This window comes from Aedes aegypti, chromosome 1 (genome assembly GCF_002204515.2).
Source record: "Aedes aegypti strain LVP_AGWG chromosome 1, AaegL5.0 Primary Assembly, whole genome shotgun sequence".
Taxonomy (NCBI): Eukaryota; Metazoa; Arthropoda; class Insecta; order Diptera; family Culicidae; genus Aedes; species Aedes aegypti.
The window spans coordinates 192,931,986-192,956,878 of NC_035107.1; the positions used below are offsets into that span (position 1 = coordinate 192,931,986).

The 24,893-nt window shown below is 39.6% G+C and overlaps 1 protein-coding gene across 1 annotated transcript; it reads right to left on the reverse strand.

The window, feature by feature from the left end:
* Nucleotides 1-3,102: 3,102 nt before the first annotated feature.
* On the reverse strand, nt 3,103-24,460 carry LOC5577411 (alcohol dehydrogenase [NADP(+)]). Its single transcript, XM_001656441.2, has 7 exons — nt 24,210-24,460; nt 23,942-24,122; nt 23,677-23,858; nt 4,779-4,895; nt 4,558-4,673; nt 3,900-4,151; nt 3,103-3,825 (listed from the first exon to the last, which is right to left on the reverse strand). Exons 1-7 carry the CDS (start codon nt 24,279-24,281, stop codon nt 3,795-3,797), a joined length of 951 nt encoding a protein of 316 aa, XP_001656491.2. The 5' UTR covers nt 24,282-24,460; the 3' UTR covers nt 3,103-3,794.
* Nucleotides 24,461-24,893: the final 433 nt, after the last annotated feature.

Below are 24,893 nucleotides of genomic sequence, written 5' to 3' on the forward strand. Positions count from 1 at the left end.
CCCTTAGTGTCTACCAGCGACCATGTACTTTGTCTTTGTGGTATTGATAATGAGCCCAATTCGCGTTGTCGCCCTTATAAAAGGCACGTGTGCCTCTTTCACGGCTCGGCGATCAATCTCGATTATGTCGATGTCGTCCGCAAAACCAAGGAGCATATACGAACGTGTGATAATAGTGCCATTCCTATGCACGCAAGCTCTCCTTATTGCTCCTTCTAACGCTATGTTGAACAAAAGGTTTGTGCATCGCTCTGCTTCAATCCGTCTAAGGTTACGAAAGATGCTGAAATCTCATCCGCAACCCGTATACTTGATTTCGATCCTTCCAACGTTGCACGAATCAGTCTAATCAGCTTCGCCGGAAAACCATGTTCCATAATTATTTCCCACAACTCGTTTCTTTTCACTGAATCGTACGCCGCCTTGAAATCATTGAACAGAAGATGAGTTGTACTCCCGCAATTTATCGAGGATCTGTCGCAGGGTAAACAAATAATCCGACGTCGATTGGCCCTCACGAAAACCAGCTTGGTATTCGCCGACGAAGGACTCTTCAAGCGGTCTCAATTTGTTGAACAGAATACGTGACATTATTTTGCACGCCGAATTGAGGAGCGTTATTCCTCGGTTCCAATTTATGCCCTTTTTTGAAAAGCGGGCAAATGAGGCCATCCATCCAGCTAGCATGCAGTTCTTCTTCCTCCCATATCCTTACTAGCAGCCTTGTTCTACAACTCCTTAATTGCCTTCTTAACCTCATCTAGTGTCTGACCACGTTCTTCTCATCCGTCACCCTCTGGCACTCCTCATCGAACCATCCGCTTCTGAGACGTCTTCGAGCAGTACCTATCACTTCTCGCGCTGTTTCACTCACCACTCCATGGATTGCATCTCATAGATATTTAAGGTTTTCAGTCTAATCAGCTTCGCCGGAAAACCATGTTCCATAATTATTTCCCACAACTCGTTTCTTTTCACTGAATCGTACGCCGCCTTGAAATCATTGAACAGAAGATGAGTTGTACTCCCGCAATTTATCGAGGATCTGTCGCAGGGTAAACAAATAATCCGACGTCGATTGGCCCTCACGAATACCAGCTTGGTATTCGCCGACGAAGGACTCTTCAAGCGGTCTCAATCTGTTGAACAGAATACGTGACATTATTTTGCACGCCGAATTGAGGAGCGTTATTCCTCGGTTCCAATTTATGCCCTTTTTTGAAAAGCGGGCAAATGAGGCCATCTATCCAGCTAGCATGCAGTTCTTCTTCCTCCCATATCCTTCCTAGCAGCCTTGTTCTACAACTCCTTAATCGCCTTCTTAACCTCATCTAGTGTCTGACCACGTTCTTCTCATCCGTCACCCTCTGGCACTCCTCATCGAACCATCCGCTTCTGGGACGTCTTCGAGCAGTACCTATCACTTCTCGCGCTGTTTCACTCACCACTCCATGGATTGCATCTCATAGATATTTAAGGTTTTCAGGCTCACATTGACCTCACTTATCCGATCGTCCAGCTTTTGGTAGTATTCAGCTGTAACACCGTCTGCTGAGAATTGCTGGATTTTGAATCGCGTTGTTCGCTTCCGGTGCTTTCGGTCTTGAATTCGCTACAGTTGATAACCGCGCTCGAATTTTACTGATAACGAGGTAATGTTATGACCGAGTCAATGTTATGACATCTGAGAAATGTCGGCCATCCACCAGAATATGGACTATCTGGTTGCAAATATCAGCATTTCGATGCCACCAGATGTGCTTCCGAATATAGTAGGTGCTGCTGATGACCATCCCCCTGGCAGTAGCGAAAGTCTCTAGTCGTAGGCCGTTGTCATTGATAACGGAGTGAAGGCTCTCCTTACCGATGATTAGACGGAAAAAGTCCGCCCTGCGCGTTTGAATCTCCGATGACGTTTTTCACGTCTTATTTTAGGCACTCTCCATAGGGCTTATCAAGGCCTTCATAGAACGCGTTCATCACGTCATCGGGTTTGTCGTTCGTCGGTGCATAGAAGTTCATCAGGCTGTAGCTGAAGAATTTGCCCCGTATCCTCAGTAGGGGTTCCTGGGGTAATATGCACTGTCGGGGGAAAACGCACCTTGTCAATTTCTCTTGAATAAACTTGTTTTGAGTGAAAAGCACTATGCCGATTGATGAAACGTTGCAAATTGTTGACACCCCGTTAACAATAAATTCGAAAAGCACGATTCTGATGTAACTTTCCCGATCATTTCACTTGTTGTTTTGACAGTGATGAATTGAGATTTTTTACAACCCTTAACCATAAAACAGATGATTAAAGACTGGATAAGTTGTTGATGAGATGATTTGGCGAAATAACACAGCGATTTATATTTTCCATACCCTTTCCTGTTAAGCACCCGGTTGGGACCACATGCACTACATTGGTCGAGACAATAGAAATATTAGTAGTAGAACGCTAGTGGCGCTGTTGTCACAAAATTGATTTAACTTATAATTACCTTTAATTGTTATTTTTCATTAATTGATCGATCCCACGCAACAGAGAATGTTTTGTTTTGGCCTTTGACACTTTGAGGCCCGGTACTCACGCTGTCACATCGCAGCAAACTAGATGTTGGTCACACGAACAGCAGCGACATTAGCATTCTTAGGTTAATGCTTCTACTGTCGAGACAGAATGATTCATTCCGAAAATTAGTGTTCGTTTCGTCACATCTTCCTTAAATGGTGCATACTTGCCAGGTTTTCGCTCGCTTATAATGCGTTTCATCTGCTTCCCAGTCACTACGAAACCGACTCCATGTTCTGCCTTATCGCCGCCGCTGTGGTAGATGTTATATTTGATTGTAGTGTTGGCGATGGGTTCAACCGCCCGGAATTCACGTTATCCAGATCTAGGCCACCGCAGTTTTTGAATGGCGGCCACGCCCACTCCAACCTTCATGAGCCGAAAGGCTCGCTCGCCCGGGTTAATTTAACGTCCTGATATTTCAGGTACCAAGTTTGCATTCCTTAATTCGTTGCCAGGTCGATTGCCGAAAATATCGTTCGTTATTTCTTCTTGGATTGGACGATAGATAGAAGAACATCTCGAATTCGGTTGCTGCATTTTTCAAAAACATAATTAAATTTAAATTTATTTTCGACCTTTCTATATCGGTCGTAATAGAGGTAGGAGTGTATCATAGTTTTTCAGCTTGTTGCATAATAATAGTTATACAAATTTTGCATCGTAATATGCTGTTTTTCACAACGCCAATCCTGTATTGAGCTGAACGCAACTTGCCGTGTTTGATTATTCCGGCCGAGTGCCGTAAACATCTGTTGCGTTATGAGCTCTTACGACATTAATAGTTCAGTGCAATAAAGTAGGCCGTTTCATGACGGATTCGCGTGATGATAAACAGCCTATTATGATGAGAAATTGCAAAAAATACAATAATTTTACAAGCCGTTGCATAAATAACTATTTTACAGTAGTTCAAAGTAGGTTCCTGACTTTGTTAATTTCTCTTCACTTGTATTAACAGCTTAAAATTTAGACTTGAAATCTAACGGAAAATACTTAAAAATTAAATTGAGATGAGGCGAAATAATGAATGTGATATATCATCAAATCGAACTAACGATTTAAAGTGCGAAGCTATCAAAGTGTATTGTTGTACTTGTAATACTAAAAAATCATTTTCGAGTAAAAAACTAGTTAATTAAAATAATTAGTGAAAACGTTATCCGTTTGTTTGCTTAGTAGAAGGTAATGAGAAATGTTATTTTATGTCTGTTACTATAGAAACCCTCTTTCCGGTTTAGAAAGGGAACTCCGGGTGCTTGGTAATGCTGTGAATTTAAAAGAAATCCAAATATTAGGAAATTATACATTATACGAAAACGACACTGCACTGAATGCTTACCCGGGGAAAAATCCGAAATCGCAAATGCGAATGTTCTGATCCAGCTGATTCAGGCGCACCATGTCGGAATCGTCGATTTCGAACCCGAACAGATCGATGTTGTCCCGCAGGCGCGTCGGGTTCGTACTCTTCGGAATCGTTGAAATCCCACGCTGCAGCAGGTGGCGCAGCAGCACCTGGGCCGGAGATTTTCCCAGCTTTTCGGCGATGTCCTTCACAACCGGGTTGTCCAGCAGGTCTGGCACTTCGCGGCTAGGAATCAAAAGTAATACATTGAAATTTGTTTTCGATATTTTTCAGATTCAATTCAATTTACGTTACTGTTTTACGAAGGTCGTAAATTGAGTTTAGATGGGTCAATATAAAATTAGGTATTAAAAAGAAAATTTTCTCGGGAAATGTGATTTGTTTTAATTAGCTTTGCCATATATTTCAGTCATATCTGTCTTAAAGTCCAGAACACTCAGGTATCTAGTCTGGGATACAGTCTTCAGATCGACAAGTGTGTTAGGGGTAATAATTTCTAAAATGAGTTTTAAAGCTATGGTGGTGACAACAGCTTGTAGGAAGTTAAAAAAACTCATAAAGTCCCTTGGGAGTGTATATGTAATATTTGAGATATATGATTTACATATCGCTATAGTAAATCGATACTTACCCCAGTAGCTTTTCGATTCCCTTGGACCCGAGCGGGGAGTACGCGGTAACGGTAATCCCGTTGGCTTTGCAAAACTTCACCAATTCTGGTTGCTGCAGATAGATGTGGTTCTCGATCTACGGGCGATGAAAAAAAAAGTATAGTAAATGAGCGTCAGAGGAGAAGCATCCCATCGCCTCCAGGACGCTGGCAGGGATATGCAGGAAAACGGATCACCTTACCTGCAGATTAGCCGGTTTGATTTGGCAATTATCGAGGATCCTTTGAATCTGCCGTTGGTTGAAATTCGATAGGCCTATGTTGCGTGCGAGACCGGCTTCGTACACTTCTTCCATGGCCTGCGGGAGAGGAAAGGCAAGAAAGATGTTTGCTAGAAAAGTGGGAAAGCTGGGCAAAACAAATAAACACGTGAAGTGCAGTCTTGATAGAGGAAGGAAGAATGCGATTGATTTCCATTGAATTTTTGAAACAGTTTGCTGAAGAGGGTGCTGATTGAAACCGATAGGCTCACGGTAGTCATTACATCGAATCGGATTTTAATGGTTTGTGACATTGAATAGAGGAAGACGAACAGCCTCGTGGGTTACCATCGTTTGACTTTTGTGTGTAGTAGGTTTGGGAACGATTGAAATTCAATGAACGATCGGTCCGGAAGTTGCTAGTAAGATGAATGAAGAGAGATTGAAGTCTAGTCGAGAATGCTCATAGATTTAAAAAAAAATCGTTTACCTTCGAGCAATTGTGACGAGCGATATGCAAGAAATTTGTAACAACATTTTTGAAGCCAATCTTCGATATTTCTTGACATATTTATAGTAAAATTCTTAAAAGAATATGATCCCAGTATGCCGCGCGCGCGAACAGACGTGTTTTAAACCAACTGTCACGATTTTTCTCCTTTCCGCGTATAATTGGCTTGTTTAGGGGTATCCTGTTTTTTACATATTCTGATTCTACGTTAAAAACTGAGCCAGAATCCAAAGTTTCATAATTTTCCGTGCACTGGAACTATTTTTAAAACAAGTTTGAATTTAGTATGGAAATCGCGTTTGAATCACCCCTCGGAAGGTTTTACTTCGGGACGAGCTGTCATTATGTAAATTGAAATGTCATTGAGTCGACGGAATGAAATCTTTTTTAATCATTTACTAAATCAAAATTCAGATATTAAAGCGCAATAAAATCGTGTTACACTTAGAAAAATGTGCTCTTTCGATCAAGCTACAAAAAAAACTGTGAATTTTTCATCACTAAACAACCCAATTTAAATTAGACTGATGAGTTCACAAATCGGCTGGTGCAAGAACAAATTTTCAATGGATTTGACTAATATTTCTACAATTATAACTAATGTTGCGTCAGTTTTATAACTGATCGATTAGTGTTTGCGCGTCGAAATATCGTTTCGGCTGTTGGAAGGGAAAATCCAAATTGGTACTTATATTCATGTGGACAAACTGTATAGTGCTGCCGGGAAAGAATTCAATTCATAATTGTGTTTGAACATTAGTCAAATAATAATTCTAGAAGAAGCAAAAAAAAGTTATGTTATATTTTCATTTCTGATTCCTATTCAAATAATGCCACTGGAGAAGGAAACTGGGAGTCAACCCTTTGGATAGCAGAATCGACTTGGATAATTTGGTGAGTTCGTTCCGATACAATCTTTAAGGTGAAGATGAATCGAAGCCAAATCTCAAATTTTCAAGAGTACGAATCTGGAGAACTAAATATCCGTTTAAGTTGAAAACCTTATCGATTGGTCACTAGCTGGTGATGATCAATCGATTAGGTTTTCAGTTCAAACGGGTGCTCGGTTCTCCAGATTTGTGCGCTTGAAAATTTGAAGATTGGCTTCGATTCATCTTCACCTTAAAGGTGTTTTTAGTCGAGAGCTGAAGTCGATTTATTTTTCCTTGTTTATTTGAAACTATTGCGTTATGGGTAGGTCTCCATGTCTTTCCAGAGAGCGAGAAAAGGCGCTTAAGCCAGGGCTTTTGATCCAGGGCACAAGGGGGAAATACCTGTGTCCCATCCCAAGAAAAGGAGAAACAACACATGGGGTGTGCATTAACATTCCCAAGTAACATTTTTAGTTTTTTCCCATACTACAAGCTGTTGTTACTACCATATCGAGTGCTTCGTGAGGCCCAAGCAGGACGGTTCGGTTTTACGTCGCCCGATCGATTTTGCTCACGATTTCGCGCGTTTTCGTCGCCGGAGAATTTATTTTTCCCTGTTTTGGAGCGTCTTGCTGGGTAGTGCTTCGTGAGGCCCAAGCTGGACAGTTCGGTTTTGCGTCGTCCGTTTGACTGTTTAACGAGAAACTGGCGACAATCGACGCGCCACCATATTCCATATAACGGAGGGTATTAGAACTAACTTGGAGGTGATGATTTCGCAATTTGGAGGTTAAAATCACCTCCAAACACTAGCGATTTTGCGGTGGGATGTTGACGTTTGATCACGATTAGATTTTGCTCACAATTTCGCGCGTTTTCGTCGCCGGAGATTTTTTTTTTCCTGTTTGGAGCGTCTTGCTGGGTAGGGCTTCGTGAAGCCCAAGCAGGACAGTTCGGTTATGCGTCGTCCGATAGATTTTGCTCACGGTTTCGCGCGTGTTTTCGTCGCCGGAGAATTTTTTTTTTCCCTGTTCTGGAGCGTTTTGCTGGGTAGGTATTTGGGAAGGCCCAAGCAAGACGGTTTGTTTTCGGAACGCCAAGAAGTTTTGCTGTCAGTGTCAGTTTTGTGTTCAGTCGAGAATGGATTACCAACTGGTGAGTTCGTTTCATGCTTATGATAACACATTTTTTCTTGAAAGCGTAACTTTTATGTAATATTAAGGCCGCACGGGACGTCATTATAATCATCCTATCCTTTTGAAGAAGCAGATCTCAAGTACCACTCCATATATGGATGTGAAAAATTTATCACTTTATTCTATATATGTGGTGCACAATCGATTAAATTTTCAGCTTCATCGGTTCACTAAAACTCGAGATTTGCTTCGGCAAAGTTTTGATGATAATTGTTAGAGTGAGACAAAAGATAGGGAATATAACACGGTCTCCCGTGTTCCCTTAAAACAAACTTTGTATGGTTCGTCACTATAAGTGTCGGCACAATGCTATTTTCTTATACAATTTCAATATACATACATTTTTCTCTTTTTGACATTATTAAAAATTATCTTTTGAATTGTTCGAATTTGTGAATGTTGACGTATTTTTTAAAACTTCTACCATATCGAGACAAAATGCACAGTAATACTCATATGTCATTTTCAAACAAACTATGTATGGTTCGTCACTACAAGTGTCGGCATTATTCCTGTTTCATATAATTTAAAATATATACATGTAATTTTCAGTTTTCGACATTAATAAAAACTTTTTTTGAATTGTTCGACATTATTTTTTTTTTTTTTTTTCCCTCATCTGTAGAGCCTTTTAACCACTGCTTCCATTATTTAGGAATATTGTGGTATGACCCATATTTTATTTGGTGCTCATCAAATATCCTTTCACAATTGAGATGTGATAGACATTGGTTGATGTGTCACACTGTCCCAACTGGGCACAACTCGTTTTATAAAGTCTATTACCCTATTAGGACTACCTTGCCAAATTTCCAAGGGCTCTAATAACCCTTTTCCAAATGTTAACGTTCTTTGATTAAGCAATGCTCCGCAGTTGCAGAGTAAATGCTCAGCAGTTTCGTCTTCAGCTTGACAAAAACGACACTCAGAGGATTGTATTTTTCCTATATTTTTAAGATGATACCTACTTGGGCAGTGACCGGTCATCAGGCCAGTTATTACCCTATGATTTCCTTTATTAAGATTCAGTATAGCCCGGGCTTTAGCTAGACTGGGTTTTATGAATCTTTTCGCTTGCTTGGATGTATCCGTGGCGTTCCAATTGGATTCTACCATGGACATTTCCCAATTTTTCAGTTTCATCCTGAGAGTGCACTCAGGAATACCACAGAACGGTTCAGGGCCGACAAAGCTCGAAGCTGCACCCTGTCTTGCTAGATTGTCGGCGATTTCATTCCCCTCAATTCCACAATGGCCGGGCACCCAGTACAATGTAACTTCGTTCCTACTGGCCAATTGCTTCAAAGAAAGAATGCATTCCCACACTAACTTTGATCTACATGTGAATGCCTTTAGAGCATTCAAAGCTGCTTGACTGTCTGAGAAAATACAGATCTTTGCAAACCTATAGTTTCTTTTGAGACAAACATTTGTACAGTCAATGATGGCTTGTATTTCAGCTTGGAACACGGTGGGACTGCGCCCCATAGCGATTACCTTGCTGATACCAGGACCGAAAACTCCAGCTCCGGTATTGTCGCCCATCTTTGACCCGTCGGTATAAAACACAATAGAACCTGCACGTAAACTTGGCCCACCAGAATCCCAAGTATAGCGGCTTGGTTTAACCACTTTAAAGGGAACATCATAGTTGGTCTTCGTTGTCATCCAATCTTCTATTGTTTTGTTATCTGAATTCAAATTGAATTCCTTGATGATTTTCATGTGACCAATCAAATCACCATCTAGTATTTTATTATAACGAATAAACTGCAAGGCATTTTTTGCAGCTTGCAGTTTAATGAATTGATGCAAAGGCAGTATATTAAGAAGGGCATCCAAGGCAACCGATGGTGTACTTTTCATTGCCCCTGTCATTGATATACAAGCAAGTCTCTGCAACTTAGCCAGCTTCTTCTGAGCGGTTACCTCATTTGTCTTGGGCCACCATACCAGTGAAGCATAACTAATTTTTGGTCGGACTATTGCTGAATAAATCCAGTTTACCATATTAGGTCGCAGTCCCCAAGTTTTTCCTAGGGCTTTATTGCAGACCCATAGGGCATTAGTACCCTTACTTATGACCTTGCTCAGATGAGAATTCCAGTTCAATTTCTTATCCAAAGTAACACCAAGGTGTTTAACTTCTTCCGAAAATTGAATTTGAACTCCATTCAAAGAAGGCTGTATAAGCTTTACCTTTTTCCTTCTGGTAAAAGGCACGATAGTAGTTTTTGAAGGGTTTACGTTTAACCCCTCTTTCCTACACCATTTGAGAGTAATGTTTAACGCAGTTTGCAACCGATCGGAAATCGTGTTATCAAACTTTCCACGAACTAAGATGGCCACATCGTCGGCATATCCTATTACCTCAAAACCTTGATCTATTAAATTTCTAAGGAGTTCGTCTACTACAAGAGACCACAGTAAGGGCGATAACACTCCTCCTTGAGGACATCCCTTCGTAGATCTTATAGATATTTGCGCACCTCCTAGATCAGCAGAAATTGTGCGACCCTTGAGCATGGTCATAACCCATTCGATAACACTTTTATCCAAGCCCCTTGCTTCCATGGCTGAACTCATAGAGCTATAGGATGCATTATCGAATGCTCCTTCAATATCGAGAAAAGCAACCACGGCTATTTCTTTGGCTTCAAGAGATTTCTCGATTTTATTTACCAGCGACTGCAGCGCCGTAATGGTAGATTTACCTGATTGATACGCAAATTGGTATTTACAAAGAGGCATTTCTATTAAACTTGTTGACTTGATGAAGTCATCAATTATTTTTTCCATTGTCTTTAAAAGAACAGAGGAAAGGCTTATAGGTCTAAAGGCTTTGGGAGTTGTTTTATCCTTTCTTCCAGCTTTTGGAATGAAGACAACTCGAACCTTTTGCCACGCTTTTGGAATATATGAAAGCGCAACACTTGCTTTGAATATTTCGGTTAAGAGCGGACAAAGCGTCTCTTTTCCTTGTTGCAGTAAGGCTGGGAAAATATCATCTTTCCCGGCAGATTTGAAAGGCTGAAAAGAACTCAATGCCCATTCGACCCTCGAAGGCGTGAAGATTTCACAAGCTTTCTGATAGGCATTTATCGACCATACATGTCTTGCCTCTTCTGAGACCTGTTCTTCATCCGAATATGGGATCGATTCAGGGAAATGGGTTCTCATCATTACTTCCAGTGTTTCAGAAGAGTCAACAGTATAACTGCCGTCTTCATTTTTAAGGCAACCTAGACCATTTGAATGGTCTTTTGAAAGGACTTTGTGCAGCCTTGCAGCTGCAGGAGCGTTGTTGATGGTTTCACATACCCGTCTCCAGTCCTTACGTTTGGCGTGCCTTAGTTCTCTGTTGTATTCTGTTAGGGCTTTTTTGTATTCAACCCAATCTAAAGTGATCTTTGCTCTATTGAACAACCGCCTGGATTTCTTCCTCAATCCTGCCAGCTTGTCATTCCACCAAGGCACATCCCTGTTAGATGACCTTTGTTGAATAGGACAGCTAGCATGATAAGATGAGACCATTTGGTCAATGATCCCATCAGAGGCATTTTCCAGTTGTGAAACAGTCGTGAACTGTTCACCGTTATACGAATTCTTATTCGTTAAATGAAAACGATAGAGATCCCAATTGGTTTTCTTCGGGTTTCTATAGCTTTCTGTTATTTCTGATCCAGCTTTAAAATCGAACCGGATTTGTTTATGATCTGACAATGATTCTTCATCAGAAACATGCCAGTTCACAATCTTCTCCGATAACAGGTCGCTACAGATCGTGAGATCAAGAACCTCTTGTCGGATAGAGTTTACAAAAGTAGGAGAATCACCTCTATTACATATGTCTATGTTGTTAGACGACATGTAGTTTAAAAGATCTTCTCCTCTTTTATTAATATCGGTGCTGCTCCAAATTGTATGATGGGCATTTGCATCGCACCCTATTATAAATTGGGCATTAATTTTCTTACAGTAGTTGACAAAATGAACGACAGAGCATGGAGGCACATCTTCAACATCTCCAGGAAAGTAAGCAGAAGCAATACATACCTCCGTTTTCCCACGGATAGTTGGCACCTCTACTTTGATCGCAACAATGTCTCTACGGATAAATTCTGTGATTGGGACAAATTTTGTGTCCCTATTTACAAGAATAGCCGTCCGTGGTTTGGACTGAGTTTCGTCGTACAAAACTCTACAACTGCTCGAAGGGCAACCAAGTACCCTTCCATTATTTACCCAGGGCTCTTGAATTAGTCCCACATTGATATTTTCCTTGGTGAACCTTCTGCTAAGCACTGCTGATGCGCCCTTTGCATGATGAAGGTTCACCTGGATAATTTTGATTCGATTCATATTACATTAACATGCTCCCACTCGTATCAAGCCTCTGATTTGAGGCTAAATATGAGTAGCCGATTATTTCGGAGAAGTACAAGGTCAACTGCGCCATTGCTCCGGGTAGCACAGTAAGGGCATAATACTGTGGAGGGTGCCCTGGTACTCCACAGGCACCGTTCACGGTTAGGTTTCTTTTGACCCCCCTAACCATTCATTCCTAGGCACGGTATGCTTTTAGCCGCATGACACCATGAATTAGGGGCCACCTGTATGATGGACTTATACCACCGGAACAGGCAATCCGTAGTGTTATTTCTAGCCTTGTTGCAATCGGCTACCGACACTACACGGCTATCTAGGCTATTCGAATATAGAAGCTGATATTGAGGATCAACTTCCATTGAGGCCGAATAGCCGCCGTTCGACATTATAGATGTTGACCTATTTTTTAAAGCTTCTACCAAAAACTTCTCGAGACAAAAATACAAAACTAGCTTTAAATATAAGTCGTATATTTCCCCCTTGTCCATGGATCGCATCACCGACCAGAGGTGACTCCCAGATCTTTTCCTCCCTCACTAATAAACACCCTTCCCGTGGTGATTGTGGAGATGCAGAGGTATTCTCGGTCTCTAGAAGCAAGAATCATTACACCCTAACATTCCTTCCTCATCCCAACTGACTGTAAGGACTTGGCCGGCGCCGTTATTGATCAATAATATTAGATCTGCTAAAATTGCACTTCGAGAGTAAGCGGAAACTCCCATCCCTTATTCATTTGGATCGTAGTGCAATTCTTACCAGTTCCGATCAATCACGGAGTAGCAACCATTGACATGTACAGTCAGTCTATGCTATGCTATGCTATGCTATGCTATACTACAAGCTGTTGTTACTACCATATCGTTAAAACTCATTTTAGAACTTATTAGATTTAACAACCTTAATAAACCTTTGATAAAACTCCGTTAAACCCCAAGAGGCCCACACTACAGGAGGTTGTTAAAACTATACCTTAAAACCGTTTTTAAACTTCTTAGTTCTATATAGTATCAATCTACCCTTGTAGTGTACGTTAAAACATACATAAGAGCTATTGTATAGTCTTGTTGAGCTCAACTAGCGGTATTAAACATTTTGCGATATCCTAAAACACGGAATAAAACCGATGTTAAGAGCTGACGATCGAACAATCATCGGTCAACAAGTTGTTTATTAATCAAAACTTTTTTTATAATATTGAAACCATCATGATGTCTGCCGACTCATAACAATAAATTAAAATAATCATTTATGCGTGGCAGTAAATTTGCAATCGCGTGAAACTCATGCCAACGAAAATTTACTGGTGAAATGGCAAAAAAAAATCGATTTACAACAACGCGGTACAATTATTACATCATAATTATCTATCTAATATTTTATTCCATTACATTTTTAGAATGTAATCCCACGCATATTGTAATCATGAACCCGAAACGGCGTCAATAAAAATGGATTCCATCTAGTTAAATCTTACTGGTCTTGTCTGGGATGGTTTAAGATCAATTGGTGATTGTTCCGTACAATATAATCATTCATGAGAGGTTTCGATCTTAAGAATCCTTGCAAAAAATTCTCCTCTGGCTATTATATACTTAAATCAGATTATTTTTTCTGCAGTAAGACAAATAGGTTTTTTGAGAGCCTTGGCTTAAACTTAATGCACTCAGGAAAGCTAGTGCTGTCAAAAAGGTAAACAAAGCGGAAGATTTGATTTTGTGATACACTATAATTTAGTTTATTCGTTCCGTTATGTATCTAATTATGTTTTTACTAGAAGAAATTGTTGTGACAAAAGACCGTGGTTGATCGGTTGTACTGACGCAGACAACGGTAAGTGATAAGTGGCTGAAAATGAGAGCATTTTTCGAGCAGCTCAGCTGTTGTGTGCAGCAAAGCTGTCCCCCGAGAACGGTTAGTTCAGGCAAGCATGGGAAAAATATGCTACACACGGTAGTCAGATAATTCTACGAGCGGAATGTTTGCCAATTTAATATGTTTTATGATTTTTTACATTCGTGTTTCATAATTCTTTACATGATTATCATTATCCACTGATGATATTGATAACCACACGCAGGCCATAACTTGCATCAGACATTTGAGTTTTAAGAAGACTTTAACATGACTTAGTGCAGTCTTGGGAGTTTTATCGATGTCTTTGTAAGACAAACAAGCTGAAAAATCTTGAAATCTATCCATTCTTTAGCTTTTGGTTTTCTAGAATTCTTCCAACACAAAAATTCTGCCTACGTATCGCATAAAAATTCAAACCAAGAATATAGATTCTGACAATAATTGGTCAAATTATTTCTAGAGAAGTGTTTTAAGGAAGATCGATACAAATTCCATAATGAATATCTTAATAAATATTTCCCCCCTACCCAGTTATTTTGCTTCATGTTTCTCTACACACTAAAAATATATATTGTTTTATATTACGAAATCGTTCGTTTGAACTACGAAATTATTTGTTGTTTTCTGCAACGAAACAGTTTCGTAAAATGTATGCAACTAGCTTCGTAATATGATTCAAGCTCGAAATCAAAACAAACAATGGTTGTTATAATGTACTAAACATTTCGTAATCGAAATTCGTTTCTTTCGTATTCAGACTGTATACGCGCTTCTTCTTACCTCCCTCGGCTGCGGTTGTGCCATGTTGTATTTTACGAAATGTGTCTACGAAACCTTTCGTTGCAGAAAACAACGAATGATTTCGTAGATTAAACGATCAGTTTCGTAATACTAAGCAATTCGTAATACGAACAACACGATAACGCACATCTATGAATTGTGTATCGTACATCTAACGAATATTTCGTAAAGTCGCTGAATCGCGAAATTCTGTCAAGTATAAATAATTCGTACAATGAACGAAAATAGCGTTATATCTACAAAATCTTGTTTTACGAAATGGATTTTGGATAAAACACGAAGAGATGTTTTCAGTGCAGATTCCTTTATCGATATGCTAATTTCGGAAGCAAAAGTTTTCCTGGGGTTTTTCAACTAACTTTCTCTGAAGATTCGAAGGTAAGGATCATGGAAGAATTTTTGACGCAAAAGTATTTTGCAAATATTTTTCAAGGACTTTTGACGAACTTCGCGGAAGAATTTATAATAAAATGTTTGAGAAAACTATTGAGAGAAATTCACAGAAGAATTTCTAATTGCACTTTCAGCAAAATATCTCTGTATTAGAATCAATTATTTTTTGGAGGAATTGTGAGGGAAAACTGAACTTATGAATGATTAATTAATATTTTTTAGGTAAATGCGGGAACATTTTGCGGAATCAATTTGTTAATAATCAGTAGACATAGAAGGAATGGACATCCACCAGGAGGAATACGTTTTGAAAGTATGAACAAGTCCCACAATATTATTTGACTAATTTTCAAGAAGTTTGCAAAAGTTCTGAAACCACCATCAAATAATCATTGAGGAATTTGATTAAACTAAAATTGAATAGAGAATATCGAAAAGTTTTTTGTTTTTTGAAAATTTTGTTACAAATCTGTTGGAAATCAATCGAATAATTTATGAAACAACAAGTTTTCTTGGAAACATATAGTTTAAGCAATACATTTATTCATGCGAAAATAGTTTGAAAAATAAATCAAAATAAAAGAGATAATTTATTGCTGAAATAAAACACTATTGTCGGTTTTGTTAAATTTTTTCACATCAGGTCAAATTTATGCCATTCATCTGAAGAAAACTTGGCCATGCCGAAATTCCTTGTAAGTTAGGTCTTATTTTTCGTCAAACAATCCCGCTATGTATTGTCCTTTAGTAATTGTTTCGGACATTATACGAGTTGAAGTTAATGTATGGATTTCTTTAGTGAAGGGTTTAGTTATGATAAGGGAAATTATCATGATCTCAAAACATGAGAAATATAAATGCAGTGAATATGCTCCTTTAAAAAATCCAGGGTATTGATGCTTTTTTTGTACCACGGTATGTTCTGCAACTGAAATCTCGAAAAATTGCGCTTATCGCATACAACAAGAAGTTAAGTTCTAACAGTAATCAATCGACCGACAGCCGGACGATTAAGCTTTTGATTGTCGCGCAATTCACCGAAGTCAGAACCGCTACGTTGATGCTGTATAAGATAAGCGAGGTTTTCTCATTATAGTTGTAAAATATTTTTTTTTTGTTGTTATCACCAAAAATTCTAGGATGATTCTGGAGGGAGCCAGGCCCACCTGCCCCCCCCCTCCTGTTCCTAAGTCAATGATTATCTTCCTAAGTTTCTGGAAATACCGTTTAAGGGTCGCATTTTACCCATCAAGAATGAATAATCCTTCAAATAGTTCTAAAGAAGCTTCTTCGAAAAATAACTGAATATGTATTTCTAATAACGCAAAAAAACCTTTCCGTTACTATGAAAATGTTATTACCTATGAAAATTCTCGATTTTCCATGATAATCCAGAATAAATGCGCAGCATGTTGATTTCAGTTCTCTAATTGAATTAAAACTTGTGAACTAACTGAGGATTGTTGAACATTACAGTTATTTTAAAGGCTTGAAGCGCACCTGCCTACATTATTCCCCTCACTGTTCTATTAAAAATGTGCTTCGTAAAAATAATAATAGCCTTAAGCCGTGCATATGAGAATCTTTGAAAACCGTTCCAATTCCAAACAAACAACATACCTAATGATTCGAATGAAGATTCACTTTCGAGATTGATATACCTAAAGCTGCATACATTAATATGAATACAGGAAACGGCGCTCATCGATTTCTTTGAATCCAATTAAATTTCTTCTATGAGTCCACCTTTTTCGTAATTTGTTTTAACGACCATTATATCCGTAACGTAGATTTTCATTTTATGCCGGTGAATTATTGAGAACCCTTTGGGCGCATTCGTCCCAGTTGGTCATTAGCTATCAGTTTTTCCATTTGCATACGGAAAGTGGGACAGTGAACTGAAAACGACTTCCTCCTTCCTATTAAGATATAGATATGTGATATCATGACACATATCGCACGCCTTGGGTTGTAAGTTAGGATGGGATAGTTGTGTTAGAGAATCACATAGGGGAGGTTCTATAACCCAATGGACAGTTATTATGTCAAAAAATAAAATATATAACTTGAAATTTGTCGTTGAAAACTCACGGTTTTGGCAGTTTTGATTAATTTTTCAATACCCAAATTTATATTTTCGGCTCAATATCACTTTTTTGCCATTTGAAATATCTAAACAATGTCATGGAACTAAGTTCTACTAGGGCGATCGAACTCAAACTCATGACAGGGAGTCGTGAGATAGATTCTCACCGATAAGACGTGAAACTTTTTTGCAAACTTCATATCAATTTGTCCATTTAATCGATTTGCAAAATGTATGTAATGTTTAGTTTTTCGGTAGCCCTGTCCATAGGTGATGGGATTGACGGTGATTAATCAAGTGATTACATATTGTGGATATTGTGAAAAAATACTCTTATGCTAATATATTGATCGCGAAAATTTATCGTAATTATAACTTATAAAATGTAAGCTAGTCTAATAATGGCATGTGTTTCAATGCTTAAATATATTTTACACTTGATTTATCACACCTTCAGCATGAGTTTAGTTACTGTCGCATGATCTAATACCAGATAACTACGCGTAATGCTGGAGGGACCAGCAGGGCCTACTACCAGTCTCTACTAACACTCAAATCACTAACAAGACTGGGAAACCAACGATCACCTTCTTCAGTAGCACTATTTTTAATAGTAGTATTAGTTCAATATACATAAATCTTTTTCAGTAGACCACGAGGCGCAAGAGTGGGTGCGGGTGGTCTCTGCGTCTCACAGGTCATTGAAAATAGGCATTTTTGTTAGGTTTACTAACAATGTAGTAATTATTACCTTAGTAATACCGTAAGGTGCCGTAATTCAGCGCATCGCCTAAATCCGTAAGCGTATTTGGTCCAAAATTTGTCGAAATTTAAGAAAAATTTTGAAATTTGCCCATACCGCTATTTGTATATGCTGGTAATGCATCATAATTCCAATTAAAACTATCATTAACAATAATTTACGATTTTTGAGAAATATTGAAAAATGTTCTGAATTACGGCATTTTACGGTCTTGCGGAAGGTAGGTTGTAGCGGTATTAGAGATAGTTTAGTAGTGTTACTGATATATGTATAATAATTAGAAAACTTATGGCACTGTTGTTACTGTAATGTTTCATTTTTAAATATCTTTAATATAATATTGTTGAACAAAATGCTGTAATTTATAACTTATTTAATTCTCTAAGCATTTTTGCACTACTTTGCACTTATCGTTATTTGAGTAGTATTTCTGTATTGTAGTAGTAACCTCTATCGTTTTTATTCTAACGATCATAAAATAATTACCGTGAGCGTAGTAGTGGAAATAACATAGAAGTAGCTTTTGTATTTGTAGTTAAGGTATCATGGTATCAGTTCCCTGTCCTTTGGTTCACAAAGGGGTATAGGCGCGTTCTGTCAACTCGGTCGAGGCAGATTTCTTGTGTGAACAAGTTACAACATGGACGTTCTAAAGTTCCAGAATGAAGTGTTGTGCATTTGAAGATGGGATGGATTCGCGTTCGTGCTTTACTTCTGCTTATCTATAAAGTTATATACAATAACTGACCCTTAGCTTAACTATGTAAATTAACAGTTGCAAATACAATAATCGTTTTGAGCTTACTAACATGTCGTCGCGTTAATCTTATCATAATGATCTTTTATCTACATCCGTCGAACCATTCTGAATGGCCGTTGTGAGAATATCACCAAGAACTTCTCACATGCAATAAAGCTGGATTGTCATACATTGAAACATCAAGGTTCTCGCTCTTTCGGATTCATTTTTTGTTGTTTATCATTAGTTTCAGGGATTGTTATCGTGGGAATCCAAAGAGCGAATTTTGTATGACTTCAATGTACGCCAATACTGCCATAAAGCATGTAACAATCACTAACATTCCTTCTCTCTTTATCCTTGTTTTCATATCTAACCCGCTTCGAGGAATAATTCATCGAAGAGGAAAGGCATCTCTTATCATGGCAGCGTAATGGCCGAGAAAACGTCGGTTTGCGGTCGCATCTCTCCATCCTCGGTTCTGTCACACGCTCGCCAAATCGATACGCACTTGATCCGCCCACCAAGCTTGCTGCACTCCACGCCTTTGTTAAGTATAAAGTTTCTGTAATCATTGAATACTAATTGAAAGGTAAATCAAATGAACTTATTATTTAACTAATAACAAATTTGTTCCACAGAGCGATTTACAAAACACCACACAAAATCCCTCCTTTCACATATCCTTAGGCAAAACACTTCACTACCGTTATATGTATGACTGATTCATGTTCTTTCGACCTTGCATCATTCATACGTGTAGGGGAAGTCTAGAGTAAAAGCAAAACTTAAAGAACCTTCTGGTCAAAGATGTTGCGTTGCCTACTTCCAAAACTCCAAATCCCCCGGTGTATTATGGACGGTATGAGTTTTCAAACTTATGCTGGAGACTTGGCCCCGGACCCCCTTGTACATCAATAAAATAAAATAAAATAAAATAAAATGTTTAGTTTTTCGGTAGTTGCTATATTTCCATTAGTTAATTATTATTCAAGTTGTGGAATCAACATTTCTACCCACCATTCGAATGTTAAGGGCTCCCAAAGCTTGATAACGCTGAAGAATGATACAGAATGTTCATATTTATACGCTTTTTGAGAAGTTATATTTCACTAAGTCCTTAAGTGTCTATAATATGAATCAAAACGGTACTTATAAAAAAATACTACGAAATGGTTTTCGATGATATTGAAACAGCTACATTGTCAAGATTGCTCGAAAGACACTGACGACATATTATGAACTGTCGGAAGAAGTGACAGTACATGGTCAACTTACTCCAAGATTCAAATTACTGTATTAATACGAATATGTTTTTAAAAATTATGAAATTCAAGTCTTCAACGTTCTTTGTATCTTTAATATACTTAGATTGTCTCGACTTGGGACATTCACCTAGTTTGGGTTAATCACATAATTGGCTTAGATTCCCCCTCTTTCCGCTACTTAGCACAATGAGAAAACAATGACATTTTTTTAACAAGGACAGGGCCGCATTTACGGAATGGCCAAGGGGGCATGGCTCCCGGCCCCTACATTTTAGGGGGCCCACAAGTTATAACTAAAAACAATTATAAATAATATTTTCCAAACAATTTTAAACAAATGAGTCAGGACCAACGTTTTTCGTCACAGCAAAAACTTTAAACGTTACCTATTGAAGTATTTCGAAACGTTAGGCGCGAGTGTTCTGTCTCGTCATTGTTAGTCTCAAACAAAATAAATCTCTAAGAAAGATAAAAAGTTCATTTTTCACCACGATTTTTGGTGAGCCTATTCCTTGAATTGTAAAAACAAGAATATGTTTTTAAAAGTTGCAGCAGTTGCAGCAGAGAAATTGTAAATATTGTATCTTATAAGTTTTCAAAGAATTTAAACGATATTTTCTTCAATCTAATTTTATGTTCCAGCCAATCTGTCGTTCATCAGTGCCGGTTCTATGGCATATTAAATGGCATGGCATATTCATAAGCAGAAGGTCATGGGTTCAATCCCAGACCCGTCCCTTTCCTCGTACTTTGTAGTTGTATCTTTCACTTGCTTCTATCAACCATACTTAATATATCACAGTTGATCTATCACAGTTCATAGCATGTGCTAGAACCCGAGACAGACATAAATAAACCGTTACCCTACGCTTCCATTCTTTCATCATTATAGCGCGCCTTTCCTTACGCCTGATACATAGGCAGTCTGCTAACCAAATCAGCAAGCCTCTCTGCCATAAAAATCACTCCACCCCAGGCATTGCAGAATTCGCTCTCATTTGAGTATGAAGCACGATCTAAGCAAGCAAAGAAAAACATCCCATCTGTTGCGGTCCACGATCGTCATTGTATCGCAAGGTGTAACAAGTCTGATAAATGGAAGCAGCGAGCGAGAGCCCCAAAGAGAGAGCGATGATAAAATCCATTTTTCTCGCTTGTTTACCGTTGGGGATAGGTGTTTTTCTTTACTGGCACGATAAACAATCCACGAACTTCCAATAGCAATAGTGTCCCCCAGGTTTGGAGCATATTTAGAGGGGTTTTATCATGCACTACTATCCCCCCAATCTGATCAAAGTTGTAGCAGTATACGATAAACAATCTCTCATAATGTGCAGCATGTTATGATAGAGCGATACGTGAGAGATTCTCTCAATTTTCTCAGGATTCAATCCTTGCTCCACCCCTTTATTATTATATTTCACCGTCTTCGTCTACGACGTACAGACTGTCTTGAAGTTAATTAAAATTTGATAAACCTAGATTTTTAATCCTAGTTTTGAACATCACTTTCGACAAATTAAAATCAAACCGATCACTAACGTCATTAAAAGCTCTAACACACAAACTAAAAGAGTTATTTTGACCATAAGCAGTCCTGTGATAAGGAATTGTCAATAAAGAGGAACTACGAAATCGCCGTGGAGGAACGTTGAAAGAGACTTCACCGAGAAGAGCAGGACAGTCGAGGTTGCCACATATGGTGTCAAAGATAAACAATTGCTGCAGCTGGGTCCTCCTTGCCGACAGAGTTTCCAAATTGATGAGTCGGCAGCGGTCTGGGTAATGAGGAAGATTTGTAGGATCAATCCACGGTAAGTGGCGCAATGCAAAATGCACAAATTTCTTCTGAACACGTTCAATCCTCAACGTTTGCGTCACATGGTATGGTGACCACACGGGAGCTGCGTACTCTAGTATGCTCCGGACTAATGCACAAAATAGGGATTTCAGCGCGTAGATGTCGGTGAATTCCGAGGCGTGTCGTCTAACGAATCCCAACGCTGACCAAGCCTTAGCAGTGATAATTGCGATGTGTTCGTTATATCTGATTTTTGAGTCGATTGTTACTCCGAGATCGCAGATTGATTGAACGCGTTCAATTACGGCAGACCCTGCGGTATATTCATGCCTGTATTGATGATTGCGGCGAGTGAAAGATATCACTTTGCATTTGTTGCTATTGATTCGCATTCCGTTGTCACTGCACCACACAATAGTGGCGTCGACATCCGCTTGCATAGCTATGCAGTCCAAAGCAGAGCGAATTACCCGGTATAGCTTAAGATCGTTTGCGAAGGATAAATTGCAAGACGAGAGCAGCTGATACAGATCGTTCACAAAAATTATGAAGATCAGCGGGCCGAGGACGCTTCCTTGCGGTACTCCCGAAGTTATTTCGAACGCGCTAGAGCTTGCGGAGTTGACGGACACGTATGCCGTTCGATTGGAGAGATACGAAAACAGCCATTGAGTTGCCCATCCTGGAAACCCCAGGTGCGACATCTTTTCGACGGTTAAAAGATGCGGTACAGTGTCGAAAGCCTTCGCAAAATCTATGTAGATTGAATCTATCTGCTGTTTCGCTTCCACCTCGCGAGATAATGCGGTGACATAACACATGAGGTTCGTTGTAGTCGATCTATTCCTCATGAACCCGTGCTGACTATTCGATATGATCGGCAATGCGGCGTTGTACAGGATGTTGTACATGAGCTTCTCGAGCACCTTACTCAAGCAGCATAACAGCGTGATACCTCGGTAGTTTTCAACACGGTTACGGCTGCCAGATTTGTGGATTGGTACAATAATAGCATTTTTCCACGCGCCAGGAAATTTCCTCTCGGCGAGAGATGGATCGAAGACATCCGTGATTGGACCTGCGAGTGTTTACCCTTCTCGCATGAACTGGCGTAGACGCAGTGGTATATACGGTCTACTGTGGGAGCCATTTGAAAAGCATCATCAACTCCTTCTCCTTCCCCTCATTCGTCTACATTCTGACGTGGCAGGCACCATTGTTGCCTAAAAATAGAAGATCACCAGCGCTTATACACTGAGAGTGTCTGTTAATCCCAAGCAGTCATCTGGTTGGTTCCTCGTGTAAGTGCTGCTGATCTGGCGATACTGGAGTAGCATCCGGGCGGCCAATCAACCTCAAGCTCGAGCTCAAGAAGGCGCCCTTATTTAATAAATCTCTTTCAAAATTTACCAAGGGCTTGACGCATTTTGGCGCCCATAACGGCTAGCGCCCTTGGCGGTTGCCAACCTGGCACCCCGCGCTACGGCTCTATGTATGTGGTGCAGTGGTCTCAATTGGTAAATTGTTCTTCATTACTTGATCTGTAGACTACTAAATGTCTTCAACAAAAAAATAAGGTGAAGATGAATCGAAGCCAAGCCTCAAATTTTCAAAAGCACAAATCTAGAGAACTACACAGCGGATTAAGCTGAAAACTTGATCGATTGATCGGTGTCTAGTTCCCTAGATTTGTGCTCCTAACACAAGTTCAAACCTCAAAAAAAATTATTTGATTTTGCCCCAAAAATTGACACACCACTCCTAGCTACGCCACTGCAACAACTATTGAATCACTTACATAAATATCGACGCCAAAATGCATTTACCGGTGATACACAGAAAGGGAGCATGTAAATTGCTTTCCCGCAATGAGAACTGGTCTCAGCCTGAAAAAAGTTGCTCACTTCTACAAACAGAACCGGCAGGTAAGCGAATGCACACACAATGCACAATCACGTGCACGATTATCTTTCAGTGTTTTTTTTCTGTACACACATTAAATACCATTCAAATAATTAATCTCCATTCTACGGCTAGCGTCTATTTAAAACATAGTCGTTAGAAGCGAACTGATCCGATCTATTTCAAGCGTCCCCTACAATAATCGAGTTGAACTGGTAAGCCACGCCCCCTTTCGTTTCCCTCTGCATTCTTCCAATCAATTCATAACATATCAATTTGAAGGGTGCGAAGTTTTGACTTACCTTCCATAATGCGACATGATCGGTTGTAGTTTCCAGGACGATCAGTCCATCCTCTACCAGGAATGGTCCGTCAACCTCCGGTACGGTAAACGGCACATGAACATGATACAAGTCCACGAACTCCAACTGCAGGTCATCCAATGACTTTTTAAGAAATTTCTCAACAGTACTGGCTCTTGTTCCTATAAGTGGGATTTTTAGAGAAGAAACACAATCAATTATCTTCGGACGGTGAATATCTTTTTTTGGAAACGCCGTATCTCACCATGCGGTGGTAATTTGGTCACAATGAACAGCTCATCCCGGGTCACCTTTCCAGCGTCCATCCACTCTTTCAGCACCTTGCCGATGGTTTTCTCATTGAGATATACCGGTGCAGTGTCGATGTGACGATAACCGGCTTCCAGAGCTTCATTGAGCGCTTTCTCCACCTCTTCATCGGATGCCTGGTCGAAAGGTGAAAAGTCGAAATGTTCCCACATCAGAAGAGATGCAATTAACTAGTCACTTAACATCAAGCTGTCTGTACTCACCCGCCATGTTCCGAAACCGAGGGCTGGCATCGTTGTCCCATTCTCGAATGTGATGTCCATTTTACAGGCCATTGCACTTGACCGAAACGTAATTCGTTAACTCAAAACACTAACTTCGAAAAACGTTTACCAAGCAGCGATAACTCCAAACAAAATCAAAGTTGATACCGTTGGGATTTATGATGGGTCGGAGCTCCAAAGAAAGTTGAACCGATCTGGGCGCGAGTTTGTAGGCGACTGGCCGGGCAGCTCGCGCGATCATACAAAAAACATCACTGTGGGAGCTCCCATAGTCTTCCAGCTTGGCGCATTAATTATTTACTCGCACGGGGGGAACCCGTGCGACATGTAGTAGCGCTGTTGTTTTAGGGTCTAGGGTGGGCACGATTAAAGTAGCTGATGAATCACGTTTCGAAGTATAGGACGTTCATTATCGAATCGAACTGTGACATGCATAACCGAGAATGAAAGTTAAGCAAATCAGTTGAACCAGATATGTTGTTTTATTTATTGTCGTACAATTTGAGGGCTCCTCCTATTATTATACGTCTTGTTAATAAAGTTCAATCTCATTTCTTCTTTACTATCACTATGATTACGATTCAAAATTTGTATGGCTATGGTGCATAGGGTGAGCGCTCCCTTAGTGGATGTAGCTCCAATAGTGGAGATAGCGTGTTTTTT